This window comes from Aulonocara stuartgranti, assembly GCF_965226115.1.
Source record: "Aulonocara stuartgranti genome assembly, chromosome: 8".
NCBI lineage: Eukaryota > Metazoa > Chordata > Actinopteri > Cichliformes > Cichlidae > Aulonocara > Aulonocara stuartgranti.
This window is the reverse complement of record NC_138959.1, coordinates 16,572,195-16,587,378: the sequence shown is the minus strand read 5'-3', so window position 1 is coordinate 16,587,378 and position 15,184 is coordinate 16,572,195. Positions and strand designations below refer to the sequence as shown.

Below are 15,184 nucleotides of genomic sequence, written 5' to 3'. Positions count from 1 at the left end.
ATGACATCTGGGCAGCTCTGTCTACGAAGGATGATGATAAAAAGCTCTCCATGTCCTCAGACTGACTGAAGAATCATAGACTGTACATAAAAGATGGATGTAGTCATCCAAAACAGGAATCCAGTGAAGATGTGTCTTAACCCTGCAGTCTTTATAACAACCAAAGAAATCTGTGGATAAATTACTCCAATTCTAACTTGACCTCATTAACTTCATTCCTGGTTAGTTTATGGTCTGAATCGCTACTTTTAAGTACTTTGTTTTTATTAATGCAATGATTGCACATGCGTTTTTTGTTAATGTTTTGTTAGATCGAGGAGGAGATGCTGTCCCTGCAGAACGAGCGCTCAGAGCGTATCCGCACCCTCCTGGAACGGCAGGCCAGCGAGATCGAGGCGTTTGATGCAGAGAGCCTACGTCTGGGTTTTAGCAACATGGCGCTGACCGGCATTCCCAGCGAAGCCTACCCCAAGCAGGGCTACTCCAACATGCCGCCCTCCAGCTCCCGCTCAGCTGGCCACTGGAGTCACGGCATCCACCCGCAGAATGTGCCCTCGCAGCAGCTCTCCCGCCGCAGCCACAACAGCAGCGGCGGCGGGGATCGCAGGGGCGAGTCCTCCTCTTCCTCGCACGGCCTGGGCATGGCCCTGGGGCTGGGCCGGGAGGGGAGGGAGATGCACCACTCGTCGCGCTCTTCCGCCTCTTCTTCCTCCTCCTCCTCCTCCTCGTCTTCCTCCCACCACCAGCGACACCACCTACCCCAGCACTACCACCACCAGAGCACGCCACAGCTCTACCGCGAGCGGGAGAGGGATCGAGATAGGGAGCGGGAGAAGGAGAGGGAGCGGGAGTGGGCCGGAGTGCGGGGCTCCGGCGGCGACCTGGCCCACCCACACCCCCTGCCCTTCTCCCATCACCTGCCCTCGCGCTCCTCCTCTCAGTCCCTGGCGATGCTGCCTCCCCCGCCCCCTGCCCCTCCCTCCATCTCCGGGCCGTCCTCCTCCTCTTCTTCTTCCTCCTCCTCGCAGGGGGGGATTTATGTCGGAGGTGGAGGCGGCGGTGGCAGCGGGCTGGCAGTGCGCGGCGCCCCCAGCCTGATGGCCCTGAGAAACAGCCCCCAACCTCTGAGGAGAACGGCGTCCGGCGGGGGGCCAGGAGGTGCTGGGGGTAGCGACGGCGTCCTGAGCCGAAGCACCTCAGTCACTTCGCACATCTCCAACGGCTCCCACCTCTCCTACTCTTAGACAGCAGGCGTTAAAACAGCAGAGAGCCCGATAGGAAGAAGGGTGGGAGTGATTTAGGAAGGTAGCTATCACAGGCTGCATCTCAATACTCTCAGCTTGCCACCTTTCTTTCTTTCCTTCCTGGGCTGATCTCAATTCTAAACTCTTAACACAAAGGATTTAGGGACGTCGCTATTTTCTCTAAACGCACAGAAGGTCAAAGAGATCAGAAGCAAAGAAAGGACAAACTGACATTATTGAGCTGCACCCTGCCTCTTTAGACTCAGGGTGGGTGGAGAGGTTTCCTTCCATTCCCACAAGTATCAAAGAGGAAGGGAGGGAGGAATGTAACCACCTGTAAAATCATTGGATTAGGGTGACATTAGGTAAAAAAAAAAAAGACACTTCTGTTTAATGTTTTTATCTTTGTATAAAAGTGAGATGAGGTGCGTGAAAGAGGGGACGATTAGCAATTTTTTCCCTGCATGTGTCCTCCTGGAACTGCACAGAGAGAGAGAGGGGGGATGGCAGCCATGTCTTCTTCTATGATATTCTTTGCTGGAATGGAGAAAGAGCGAGGACGAGGGAGGAAACGAGGGTGATGTTTTGTTGCTTGTGTGTGTACTCGTATGTAGTTCGTAGTAGTCCAGATATTATCCAGCAAGCGCCCATAAACTGGACGCGCCGAATGGGCAGAATGCAAGAAGAAAAATTAGGGGGGGGGTTACTCTAATATCCAGACTTCTGGAGTTTGGAAAAACATTTTTTTATTGCTTTAAACATTTACTTTTTTTGTTAATTTCTCTCTTTTTTTGTATTGTGTATTTAAAAGAAAAACCACACGCGTAAAAAAGTTGCTCAGAACGTCACCAATGCCTTTAAGGGGTTCTTAAAGGGATGTCGTGCCATCTGAATTTTTTTTTTTTTTAAATTTGACGGCTGTGAGGTGATTCAAAGCCGAATACAAATAACACGGAATGTTTGTAAAGTTAAGAGACTCTTCTTCAAAAAAGAGATAAAAGAAAAAGGAAAAATGGGATGAGGAAAAATCTTTATGTGGAAATGTACAAATACATATGGAGAGAGGGGGGGAAAACACATAGCTTTCTGGCATCCATGACGTATTGAGTATCTAAACAACATAGGTGTCTATGGGAGTCACTCCAATTGCATGAGATAGATGTGCAAAGAAGAAAAAAGAAAAAAAAACATTTGTAAAAACATGACGAAACACATTTGAAATGTATCGTACCTGTCCCGAGTTTCACTGGCATTTAAAATCACTCGTCCCACATTTGGTTTGTTTTTGGATCTTTACTGTACATATTTATGGGAATATTAAAGAAAAAAACAATAAAAAAAACAATCATTTGGTTTTATAGAGTAACAAAGATAATGATAGTAATTTTGATATATTCAAAAACGACTATTGAATTTCAAGATTTAGAGTGACAGCTCCAATTGCATTTTCTATAGGTGTCAATATTACCATAACTAATCCTGATGTAAGTGTTGTTGTAATCATGTTCACGGTTATTTTTTTATTTTAATTTTTTTCTTGCGATAAGCAAAAAGGGCCCACTTTTGGCTGTGTAACAAAGAAACAAAAAAAAACACAAAAAAAGGTGATAAAACTGTTGTCAGGTGTGGTGTGTTCAAGGTCTTAATGATTATTAATAAGGGATTATTGATAATTGTTAATGATTTATTTTGTATGTGTGTCAAGCGGTAAAGTCTAGTTATATTACCACTTCTTTCTTTTTTTTCATTTTTAGACTGAATTTCAGAGACACTCTTACAACAACACCCTGCTATTCATGTGAACACAGACCTCTTCTGGACTCTCATAGAGGAAAAAAAAATTGGCCACTGGAATGTAAACGCTGGTTTTCCTTTTTTATTTGTTTTCAGGGTAAAGTTGAGAATCTGACTGCTGAAGGGTGCAGCATGCAATCAGTATGTTTTTTAAAAAAAAAGAAAGTTTTAAAGTGTGCGGAGGAGGAAGTGAAAGGACGGGCCTCGACCGAGCTGCTGTGGAGGTGCGCCCTCTGGTGCCGGCACAGCAGCAGTGACAGCAGCAGCCCGTCCACACGGATCAATAAGACCCATCAGTGTTTGGTGTGACGCCCACAGAGGGTCTCGTGGGCGGACATTTACTTGAAGAAGATCAGAAATAACTTTTTTGTTTCTGTTTTTTTTTTTTTATTATTATTGTTACTTTATTTAAAAAAATGGAAAAAAGGATAATCACCCTGCTGTTTGTATGACTCAGAAACACCAGCTCAAGACAATTCCCTGTATAACCTACTACTTTATGCTTGGTTGGAATCTCAGTGCATGCATAAACTCCTTATATAAACTAAGACTGGTGGATTGGAGACGGCCGTTGTGTGTGGGGACATCAGTGTGACTGTGTTTTTAGACCGGCTGTCAGGGGTTTCGGTGAGAGGCAGGGGAGTCTCGGTTCCCGTGGCGAGCCCTGGATGAAGGAGAATGAGGATTGAACACATGCTCGGCGGTGCTTTGCAGAGATTTTGGGGGGAGGGTGTTGAAATTCTTATTAAATATTCAAGTCAAGCAATTCCAAGCTTGAGGAAGGAGAGGAATAAGGGTCTTAACACATGTACTGGAAAAGAAATGGGGTGCTTTAAAAAAGTAATTTAAAAAAAGATAATAAATTGATATTAACACATTAACTTGTCTTGATTTAATTTTTGGTTTTCACGTAACTTTTAAGTATCTGAAAAACGGGCCTAAATGATCTTAGTTTCAGTTTCTAAAGTGTGAATATTTTCTGTTTTTTAAGATATGGCAAAGAACATCTGTCAGTGTTTTTAAATATTTTTTAGGCAGTAGGGGGCTGAAAATATGGAGGACCAAAATTTAACTTTTGTTTTTAAATGACTGTAACTAAATTGGTATCATCAGTTAGTCTTTCAAATGACATGTTTTTATTTGCGTTTGAATTTACCCATTTATTTATTTAATGTTATTTATCAATGTATTTTTATTTTTTAAATAAAATCCAAGTTTTCAATGTAATTCCTATGTATCATTTTTCCAATTTTAATATTTACATTCTGCAGTTAGTCTTTATATAGAAAAAGCTCAGGTTTTTGCTGATCAACAAACCTTCTAGTGTAATGATGGCACTGTTTTTAAATTGGACAGACCATACATATATGTGTGTATGTATATAATATTATTACAAATATTTATTTGTAATAATATTTTGTTACAGTTTTTTAATTTAATGCATTTTTTTCATTGGCATACTTGGTCCTCCGTATGCCCGGTTAAAGTCCCCCTCTTTAAAATTCAGGGTCTCATATTGTTTTATTCATTTAGACATCACTAATTATACATAACTGAAGATGGACCCTTTATTCTTACACTTACCAGTGATCCTAGTGATTTTCTGGGCTCCTTAGTTTAAAATGAAATGATTTCCCTATGATGATGACGCAAACTTTTCTAATTATCTATAATATATTCGTTTTATAAAAATAAGTCAAGTCAAATATTCAAATCCTTTTAATTGTTATTTTTCCTCCTAAGCAGACAAATGCTTCGCTAAACAATTACTCTCGTCCATTGTGTTCATATCCTGAGCTGCTATTTGTCCTCCACTGTATCTCTGACATCATTAGCCTGACTGGGAGGATCTGTGCGCACTGCCCTTTAAGATGCGTCTGTCATCGCTCCGTTAATGGAAAGTCACTCCGGCTGTTTTCTGCGGTGCAGATCTGTTCAGTAAGGGCCTGGCTGGAGGAAGGCGGGGAGAAAAAAAACACGCACGAGTGGATTTTGTGTCGGCCGAAAACCGAGGAAGGAAGCGGGAGAAGGGACAGGGCTCCGCCGAGAGAGACGGAAATGAGAGGGGGGTGTCCAAAGAGGAAACCCTATCCCTTTAAGAGCAAGTGGGACATAGCGGTGCGAGAAAAGGAGAGGAGGGGGAGAAGAAAGAGGAATTAAAAAAGAAAAGGAAGAAAGAGACAGGGAGGGAGGAGGGAGAGCGGGCGATAAAAAAAGAAAGATGACATCCTCGCAGCTGAACGGCCGAGGTGGAGCGATAGGCTGCGGCCCGGCGAGAGCGCCGCTCGCCGGGGTCAGGGCTTGAATCCAACAGCGAGGCTTCGACAAACACCCGATTGGCCTATTTGGGGGGAAATCGGAAAAAAAATATTTGGATTCATAAATTAAAAACAAAGCATGACCTGCTGTGCTGCCAGATACGTGTGTTATAACCCATATTTGTTCTTTTGCGTAAAAATACGCATTTATTTCACGCAGGTTGGCTTATTGTTTGTTGCTAAAGTGTGATACTGTGAGATGCGAGGTTTTTTTGCTTCTTTTTTTCTGGAAGTAGTTTGGACTGTGTGATCCTGCGCTTCAGTGAGACTGCTGTTTAAATTAATTAAAGTTAGAAACCAAAGTCAAAGAGAGAAACGGGCTGTTATTGGCCTGGCCTGCTCCACCACTGCCTGTGTACCGCAGCGTGCGTTAGTCAACAGCTGCGTGCATTTTAATCGTCAGCACTAGGCTACCTCAATGAGAGAAACATATTTTTGCAGACGGCTTTTTTCGCGTTTTTCCAGAGGACCCGGGAGCCCGGCGTTTCTGCTGCCGGACAGGCGGCTGTTTGCGCCCCGATCAGCGGCGGGCCGACCCGAAGAAAGCGATGCAAAGACCGCTCTCCTCGATCTCAATCCAGAGCTGACTTTCTAATCTCCATCGCTGTGGCGCAAAATGGATGCTGCTTGGAGCAATTTTCTCTTCCAGGTAGGCCTCTCTCTTTCCTCTTTGCTCTGCTTTCACTTTAACAGCTCGCGTGCTGTCGCGCAGGCCTCCCCCTCTCTCTCCCTCTGTCTGTCTCTCAGTGTGGGTCCACAGCTGTCCTGCAGCCCTCACTTCTTGCATTTACTACGCCGCACTCTTGGAGAAGATATAGCTGTGACTTGTGTTTACATTTGGTGATGGCCTTCTCCTTTGCTTCTCCAGAGTACTCCCACTCAAAACCAAGTGGAGGGGAGCCTCCAATCAGAGCTCTTGCCAGTTCATACGAGTTCTCCCCAGACCCCACCCACAGAGCACATAGCACAGCCTCCTTCAACTGTGGACACCACTGCTCTCAGTGAGGAACCTCTGCCTGGTAAGGGGACACTGCACTCTTAAACACCTGTGGAGCTGAGAAAAAGTGTTTGTGAAAAGACCGGACACAGCGAGGCAGATGATGGCCACAAAAATTTGAATCTCTTAAAATAGCTGAGTACTTAAACGTGCAAATGCAAATGGCAGCGAATGAACCACTTGTGTGGTCTAAAAAATGTAAAAAGTGTACAGGTCACTCATGGATTATCAGGTACTGGTGAATGACACAGTGTAGAGCATCTCAGCATCGCTATGACAACAGCATGAAGAATATCAACTCATACACTGGTGATCAGAGCAGGATTGTGTAGTTTATGAATAATGTGTATTTATTTTTGCTATCATAGAAAGCAACTAAATTTCTTTAATCCTACCAAGCCTGAGCCATGAAGCTCTTCAGCACATCGTCTTCACTTGTGTGCCAGCAGAAAAATAAGAAATATGGAGCACTGACCACCACATCCCCATCTGTCACTCAGATAATAAGTCACCCTCCCAAAATGTGAATATTTTCGATTATACGTGTCATCTGTGGTTGATAAGAGAATATCTTTGAGGTTTAGAGTGTCTGAAGAACTCATTTCTGAATGGACTTTAATCTCATCAGAATAGTTAATGCAATGGTTACTATAGTAACAGCCCTGCGCAATATATCAATCATATCAGCCAGTCATTTTAATAGCTAACCAGTTAGTTATGTAAGCTAAAAAAAAAAAGTTTAAAAATCTTTTTCTATTACATCTTCTTAAGATGGACTTTTCTGCTTTGGATTTTTTTTTTTTTTTTTGGACTAGTTGACCTTCCAGAGGTTTATATTTAGACCGGCCACATACACTGTATGTATCTGTTTTCCTGCAGGATGCCTTAAAGGATCATATAAAGCATCAAAAGTTAACATCTTTCCTTCTTTCTTTCTTTCTTTTTTCCATCATCTGTCTTTCCTCACACCTCCCTCGGCTCCAGTGAAGCCCGTGTCTCGGCCAGCTCGCGTGCAACACATCTGTGCCATCTGCAACAAGCAGTTCAAGAACAACTACAACCTGCGGCGGCACCAGTCGGTCCACACTGGGGTACGCATGAAGGACAGGGCCAGAGAGCAGGCGGAGGGAGCAAAGGAGAGAGCTGCCAGCCAGGTGGTGGCGGCGGCGGCGGACCCGTCGGCAATGGCGGTGGGGGCCGGAGGGAGGGCGGAGAGGCCCCATGTTCCCCTCTCCCTGCTGCACCTCTCCGCGCCTCCCCCTCTCGCCCCTCCCGGTGTGCTGGCGGGCGTTCAGCAGCCTCCCCTGGGTGGTCAGGATTGTGAAGGGGTGGCCATGCCAAACGTAATGGCTAGTGTTAACCCTCATGCTCCGCCTCCTGCTGCTGTCGTCATGGCCACAGGGGCGGCAGTACAGGTGGGTCAGGGCCTTGTGGAGATGGCTGTCGTCAACCCCGAACCTTCAAGCATGTTGTTTCTTAAGCTGCCTGACCGGAGGGATGGTTAAGACGTCTTCTCCCCGCAAGCAGCTGCCCGTGTGTCACCTGCTTTGTATTTGATTCAAATTCCCCAGTTTCTCACATTTTCCATAAAGCCCAGGAACAGAAATCCGTTAAGGGACCAGTAAATTCCATCCCAGTGTTTGGCACTGGTCCCTCAGTTTGAGAAACACTGTGCTTGGAAGCCTCCCCCATGCTCCCCTGCATGTTCTCTGTAACACAAACAGTGTGAAAGTGGCTAAATGTTTTGCACAAATAGTGAAAACTTTGCACAACCCACACTTAATTGGCAAAATCTCAGCGTGCATCTTGCATGGTTTCCACATAAGAAACAGGGCAGCCAACAATGAACGCATTTCTTTTCACAGTGCAGCAGCGAAAAGCTTAACGTCTGAACTCTGTAGTGTGCTTATCTTGTCTGCTTTGCCTCAGCGGCCCACGAACCCCAACCCCAACCCCGTGAGGAAGAACCACGCCTGCGAGACGTGTGGGAAGGCCTTCAGAGACGTCTACCATCTCAACCGTCACCGCCTGTCCCACTCAGACGAGAAGCCGTTCTCCTGTCCCATCTGCCAGCAGCGCTTCAAGAGGAAGGACCGCATGAGCCACCACGTGCGCTCCCACCAGGGCGGCGTGGAGAAACCCTACATTTGCCCCCACTGTGGAAAGGCTTTCTCCAGGTAATGCAGCAGAACGAATGTTCCCGACACACTTGCGGCACATGAAGAATTTCCTGCTCTGACGTGTTTCTCTGTTCTTTCTCTGCTCCCAAGGCCCGACCACCTCAATAGTCACGTCAGACAGGTGCACTCCTCAGAACGACCCTTCAAATGCCCCGTAAGTCACAATTATCTCGTGTTTTATCTTCACTTTACTTTACACGTTTAGTCACTTCACTGTGTGCATAGTGTTCCTCTTACACATTGCAGTGCTTTTATATTTTCAGCTTATATATTGCAGACAGACACGAGTATATGAACAATGAGAATATTACCATGGAAACCGATGTGGATAAAGTACATATGTATCTTAATCAGATATGTAGGCATAACATTTATTTAACATTATTGTGAACATTATGCCTACATGCAGCACAACTGAAGCTGGATATTTACACAGGCAAGATCAGCATGTCTCATCGCACACTTGTGTGTTTATGTATATGTGCATCTACATGCGTCATACATAAAGATGTGAACTACAGATCTTTGAACTTTCGTTAACTTAAATTTGATAAATATTGGTTTATCAACTATATGATGACGAACCGTGACAGTAGAAATGATAAAACTCTTTCACACAGATACACACAGACTTATTAGACTGTGGATCACTCACACAGTCCAATATAAATATATATATAAATATAAATATGCAGCCATCATGACACTGAAGTTATGAAATTCTCTTTTACTGTATCATTGTATGATCAACAGAACAAAATCTTGCATAACAATTTTTTTTTGAACTTATTGAGGGGTGAGAGTCTCTGTGCTGAGTGTAGTAGCAGTCATTACATAGTTCACGTGGCCCTTTAAACATACATAGATTTATCTGTTTATTTATTTATAAAAAATAACTTTTACCACTGCTGTTTTTTAATTTTTGTTATTATGATTAAGTAAATTAGCTTACCAACAGTACAAACAGACCAAATAATCATATGCTATGGGCATGCGCTAACTGTATAAAAAAGATGGAGTTAGCTGCTGACATCACAGTGGTTTGTGAAGCCCTCTTTGAAGTCTCAATTCTGACATCATGACTGTCACCATCCTGGGGGGGGGGTTTACAGCCTGAAGTGAACATGTTTGGATAAGAGGGCAAAGTGCTAAGTTGCTAGCTAACGCAAGATAGCAAACAGATACCTGCTAATAACTGCTAAGTAAAGAATTTTACTCACCAAAACTGGAGCTTAGGCTTCTTGAACAGGCTGTTAGGTCCATTATCCACAAAGCAAAGCATAGTATTTGTCTGATAAATGCCCTGGAAATCTTTAAAATGTCAAAAGCACCCCAAAGAAATTAGCTGTGGTACAGTGGCGCTAACAGCTACAGCTTCCTCTGTCAGCATTAGCAGTGTGAACATTGTTTTGGACATATATTGATCCTGAAAAGGTAAAATAGCTGTAGAACCTAAACACTTTAAACAAATGTATTTCTTCTGTAAAGAAAGTCTGATGCCTGAAACAGTGCGTTAGCGACGAACAGTGTGCGGAATACATTTGTGGGTTTTCAAATATGTGCAGCTGTCACTAAGATTTTGTGGCGTGCAAAACATAATATTGTAAAACCTCAGTTTAAAAATTGTAGTTTGCGAAAAGTTTTGCCATCATATTGTCATATTGCTTTCTTGTTTTTTCAGACATGTGAGTCCAGTTTCGCTACTAAGGATCGTTTGCGTGCACATATGATTCGCCACGAAGAGAAGGTGCCCTGCCACATCTGTGGGAAGCTCCTGTCAGCTGCTTACATCACAGATCACATGAGAGTGCACAACCAGTCGCAGCACCACTCATGCCATCTCTGTAACCGCAGTAAGTACAGGTGTTTTATTGCACTACATTCAATATAAATTGCATTTTGAGGGAAGAAACACGGACATTAAAGCAGACATAGCTTTAGGGATGAAACAGAGACTGTGGACTCTGTAGTAAAAATGTCAAAAACAAAAAGACCACAGTGCACCTGGCTTAACCTTTTTTACTCTTTTGTTCTTGCTTTGTGTGAAAGATGAAGAAAAAACAGAGAAAAGGATCATTTATCTTGCTCTGCCTGAAGAAAACAAAATCAATCTACCATCACCGCTATAGCACGCGCTTATGTGCTGCACTATTTCCTGGCTGAGTGCTGCAAATGCCTGAAGTCACAGCTGTTTGTTCAGCAGTTTTACTGCGATAGCAAACCTCCAGAATGTTTCAGAGAAAGAGTCCAGTGACTTTGAACGTGGCATGATTTTTAGTGCCAGACCTGAGTATTTCAAAAACTGCTGATCTGCTGGGATCAAAACCATCTTTAGGGTTTACAAAGAACAGTCTATAAAATATCCGGTCATGAGCAGTTCTCTGGATGACTGCGTTGAGCTGATAGGAAGGCAACAGTAACTCAGATAACTTCTTATTACAACCAAGTTATGCAGAAATAAAGCAGAGTATTGATTTCTCCTGCAACATGGTGGGGTCAGAATTTGGAATAAGCTTCATAAAAGCATGGCTCAGTCCTATGGCCATGAGCCATAAAAGCATGGTTCATGACTCAGTCCTTATATCAGTGGTAGTGATGGTGCACTGGTGCGTCAGATATTTTCTTGGCACACTTTGAATCTCTTAGAACAAAGTCTCAGAGGAATGTTTCCAGCACCTTGTTGAATCTTTGCCAGGAGTACAACCCAGTACTAGCAAGGTGTACCTAACAATGTGGCCAGTTGACTCTTGTTGCATAACACTTAACTGAAAAGTGTCCATATAAACTTCACACAGAAGGCCCCGGCCAGATGGTGGAGTCGAACTCGAGACATTCTTGCGGTGACAAGTGTATTTGTAAAATTTCAGACTGTTAACATGAGGTTCCAACATCAGTATTTGATATTTATTTAGTGTCCAATCACATTTACACACTCGTTCTTTCACTTATGACCGTTTACATATTTAAATATGGTATTATAATAACATGGTAGCACTGTGGTTGGCAGGCTTGGGTCAGGGGAGTCTTGCAAAAGAGAAAAAAATAAAACCTTGAGTTTTTAATTTGTCGTTTTATGAGCTTGCTGCATTGTTTTGTTTGTGCTTGGATCTCAATTGCATCATCTCTCGCTGAAGTAACGCTTCTCGGCTCTCTCCCTCTCGCCCATCAGGCTTCACCACACTGACGTACCTTCGTGTCCACGCTCAGAAGCACCACGGCCAGGAGTGGAAGGACAGCCCGGGGGGCTTTGGCGGCAGCGCCTCTGGCGGCATGCTCGTCTGTCACTTGTGTGGCGTCCACTGCAAGACGCCCACCCAGCTCCAGGGTCACATGGGCACCCACACCAACAACCAGGCCGCCCAGAACCCCGTCACCTCTAATGTGGCTGCCAGCAGCTCAATCACCCTTAGCAACATGGTGACAGCACCCACCGTCTACGTCACCGGTAACACGGTGGTGGACCTGCTCGTCACAGACTGCTCTAGCATTGCAGCACCGCAACCCCAAAGTTAGCAGTAGAGAGCTCATCAGCAATAACCCCTGTCCTTCAGCAGAGGGCAAGGTCAGAGACGGTTGGAGTTACTCGTAGATGCTGATCCGATTTTAGTTTTGTCACATCCCCACTCACGGGTAAGGTTAGGATGAAGAGTTGAGGGGAGATTAACACCAGTCAGTGCTCAAGGGCAGTTTAACCTCAGAGTTGCAGAGCTGAGGCACCAGAGAAAAGGAGAAAATGGAGGAGCCGGGGAGGGGGGCAGACAAAAGGACATTTGTAGCTGCAGGAGGTTCAGTGACACTGACGACAAACGTGGATGTGTTGTCCAGATATTTCCGAGTGCTCTTGTACGTTTAAAACTCCAATGAAGCTGTGGTATTGTGAGCATCTACTGTATCACTCTCCTCTCTCTTTCCTCTCTCTCTGTCTCTTCCCTCGACCCCGGCGTCGGCTGCTCTCTGCAAGCGCACCAAGTACTGTATGTATATCTCACACCAGCTCTGATCTTACCTCCATTTTGCAGCTCACTTACTAAGAATCCAAAAGGCTTGCATTTAAAATAAGTAAAGAAAAAAAGTAGCAGGGAGAGAGCAACTCCCAGAAAATAAAACGAAGAATCGGTTTAGAGGGGAGGTCGCGTGGATGGGTGCGCGGAAGTCTCGGCTCGACTCGCATGTTGGCTTGTATTTTGTTTTATTTCATTTGTTTTTTTTCAGAGAATTAACTTTTGATTTGAAGCGGCGATGATCGTTTCTTTAAGTCTCTTTGATTCGGATGTTTGTAGATCGGGACAGAAGACGGCATGCATTCGTGGGATGTACTTTATTCATTTGTCTCCATAAAGGTACAGAGATGACGAGAGAGTTGCGTTCAGCACCGTCAAGCACCTTAAACTTGTTATTGCTGGATTCTGTAAAGGATCGAAGTGGGTTTAAGATTTCTTGGATTTTTCTCGCTCTGAGTCTTCCTCTCTGGGTCTAGCCTTTGAAATTTAAAAAAAAAAGAAAAGAAAAAGCAAGAAACAACTGCTAACAAACACTTCAGCTTCTGACATGGCGAAATCTTGCACCTGAGAACTACCTTTTTGCATGAAAACAAGCTAGCTCAGTCATGCGTATTGTTAGGGAGCTGTGATGACAAAAGAAACTTTTCAGCAGTTCCACTAAGTAAGTTAGTTGGCTGTAAACAATAATATTTATAAAAGTGTTGATTTCATTCAGACATTTTTAACATTGTTGGCCATTCATTTGATTGTATCGCCACAGTCCTTTTGTTTTCTCTATGTACCAGTCCAATGAGTGAAACTTATGCATTAGATTTAGTCATTTAACCCTCTGTATAGCACATAATGTTTCGAACACGTCATTTTGCATTAATCATGTGAAGAATGGACTTTTTTTTTTAGTTATATTGTGGGTGATTGAGTGGTGTTGAAAGGGCTTCTAAAGTCACAAGTTGGAGTTTGATGACATAAGTCGGAATTTGCTGTAAACTAAATCCTGGTTTCGTACTGGAGCGAGTTTTCAGTTTTGTGTTGATACGTTATCTCGAGATTCATAGAGTTCTTTTCACCTTTTTTTTTTCTTCCTTTTTCTTTTCCTTTGGAAATACGTTCTTCCTGTTGAGAAAATTAGTGAATTACTACAAGTTAATTTTTAGCTTTTCTCCATTACATTAAGAAAAAAAAAGTAATACCTCTACTCTAGGATTCTGTACAGCTCTTGTGATACATCTTAATGCCTTATCGTACTCAACTGCATTTTAATTCTTTTATGATAAAATATTTCAAATCTTAGTCATGGATTCATTAAGAATATTAATGGGATGTATTTATATTTATATTTTTATATTTCTCAACAGTATGCATGTCTAAAAGGTTGTTAGAGCAAAAAAAAAAATCAATGATGCTTACTACAGTCATAAATATTATGTTATTTTGTAGATGCAGTAGAGTTCATGTTATTATTTTGTAATTTGGACAATTTAAATTAAAAAGAGTAAATGGGCACTGGTTTGTAGGCTGATCCTTTCTCCGACCGTGTAAGACGATCGTCCATCCATCTCGGTCCCGGTGGGGCCTGGAGCCTCTTTCAGTAGATACTGAGTAAATGGCAGGGTACATGCAGGACAGGTCTCTACTCCATCACAGGGCTAACTCAGAGAGACAGGCAATCATTCACACCCCCGCCAACTAACCTAACGTGCATGTCTTTGGACTGTGAGAAGAAGCCAAAGCAGCCACAGGGAGAACAAAACCTTCTGCTGTGAGGTGGCAGTGCTAACCACAATGGCACCACTGATAAGAATATTATTAATGAGAGTCTTCAGTTTAGTATTTCACATTGAAATACACATTAAGTAGCCTATTAAGCATAAATGATGCATAATTTGGTCTGCAAAGTACAAAGGTTGAGTAAGGGAAGGCAGTTAAAAGGATTATAGTAGTGTAGTGCTGTCTGATTACATGCTAAAGTGGCACATATTGGTAAATGGCCTGTATTTATATAGCGCTTTACTAGTCCCTAAGGACCCCAAAGCGCTTTACATATCCAGTCATCCACCCATTCACGCACACATTCACACACTGGTGATGGCAAGCTACATTGTAGCCACAGCCACCCTGGGGCGCACTGACAGAGGCGAGGCTGCCGGACACTGGCGCCACTGGGCCCTCTGACCACCACCAGTAGGCAACGGGTGAAGTGTCTTGCCCAAGGACACAACGACCGAGACTGTCCGAGCCGGGGCTCGAACCGGCAACCTTCCGATTACAAGGCGAACTCCTAACTCTTGAGCCACGATCGCCCCATATTGATCATTTGAGACCATAAATCTTTACCCATTCATTTATTTCTTCATAGCTGGGCAATTTACAATGCAGGATACTAGTGCTGATTTTAATTGAAGACACGACAACTAAATTGAGTAAAAGGTTTTTGTATAACATTCCAACAGGCAGCTATACATTAGGGATTTCTTTTGTATCAGGAATGTCCTAAAATGTCAGGTTTCACTGTGGGAAAAAGGGATAATGTTAGTAAAAGTCCATACAGCAGCACCAATTTGGATACTGGATAAAGCCAGCTTTAAAATTCTTTGACATTTTTCACTTAAAATTAATCAGAAAATATTGATGACAAGAAAAAAAGTTTTAG

At 43.4% G+C, this 15,184-nt stretch overlaps 2 protein-coding genes across 3 annotated transcripts in view; both read left to right on the top strand.

The window, feature by feature from the left end:
- The window catches only part of taok2b (TAO kinase 2b), a 31,548-nt gene extending 27,399 nt beyond the window's left edge, over positions 1–4,149 (top strand). The window contains exon 20 of the mRNA XM_082545297.1: positions 312–4,149. Within this exon, the coding sequence (XP_082401423.1) occupies positions 312–1,244 (933 nt within the window). The 3' untranslated portion in view covers positions 1,245–4,149. The remainder of the gene's footprint in view (positions 1–311) is intronic.
- Positions 4,150–4,801: 652 nt separating this feature from the next.
- Positions 4,802–14,031, top strand: mazb (MYC-associated zinc finger protein b (purine-binding transcription factor)). Of its 2 annotated transcripts, none has more exons than XM_082544494.1 (7): positions 4,802–6,005; positions 6,225–6,375; positions 7,338–7,768; positions 8,283–8,530; positions 8,624–8,687; positions 10,215–10,386; positions 11,703–14,031. In XM_082544494.1, exons 1-7 carry the CDS (start codon positions 5,973–5,975, stop codon positions 12,044–12,046), a joined length of 1,443 nt encoding a protein of 480 aa, XP_082400620.1. In that variant the 5' UTR covers positions 4,802–5,972; the 3' UTR covers positions 12,047–14,031. The 2 variants fall into 2 exon arrangements, with proteins under 2 accessions (XP_082400620.1, XP_082400621.1); XM_082544495.1 differs by having other exon boundaries at positions 4,817–6,005; positions 7,338–7,444.
- Positions 14,032–15,184: the final 1,153 nt, after the last annotated feature.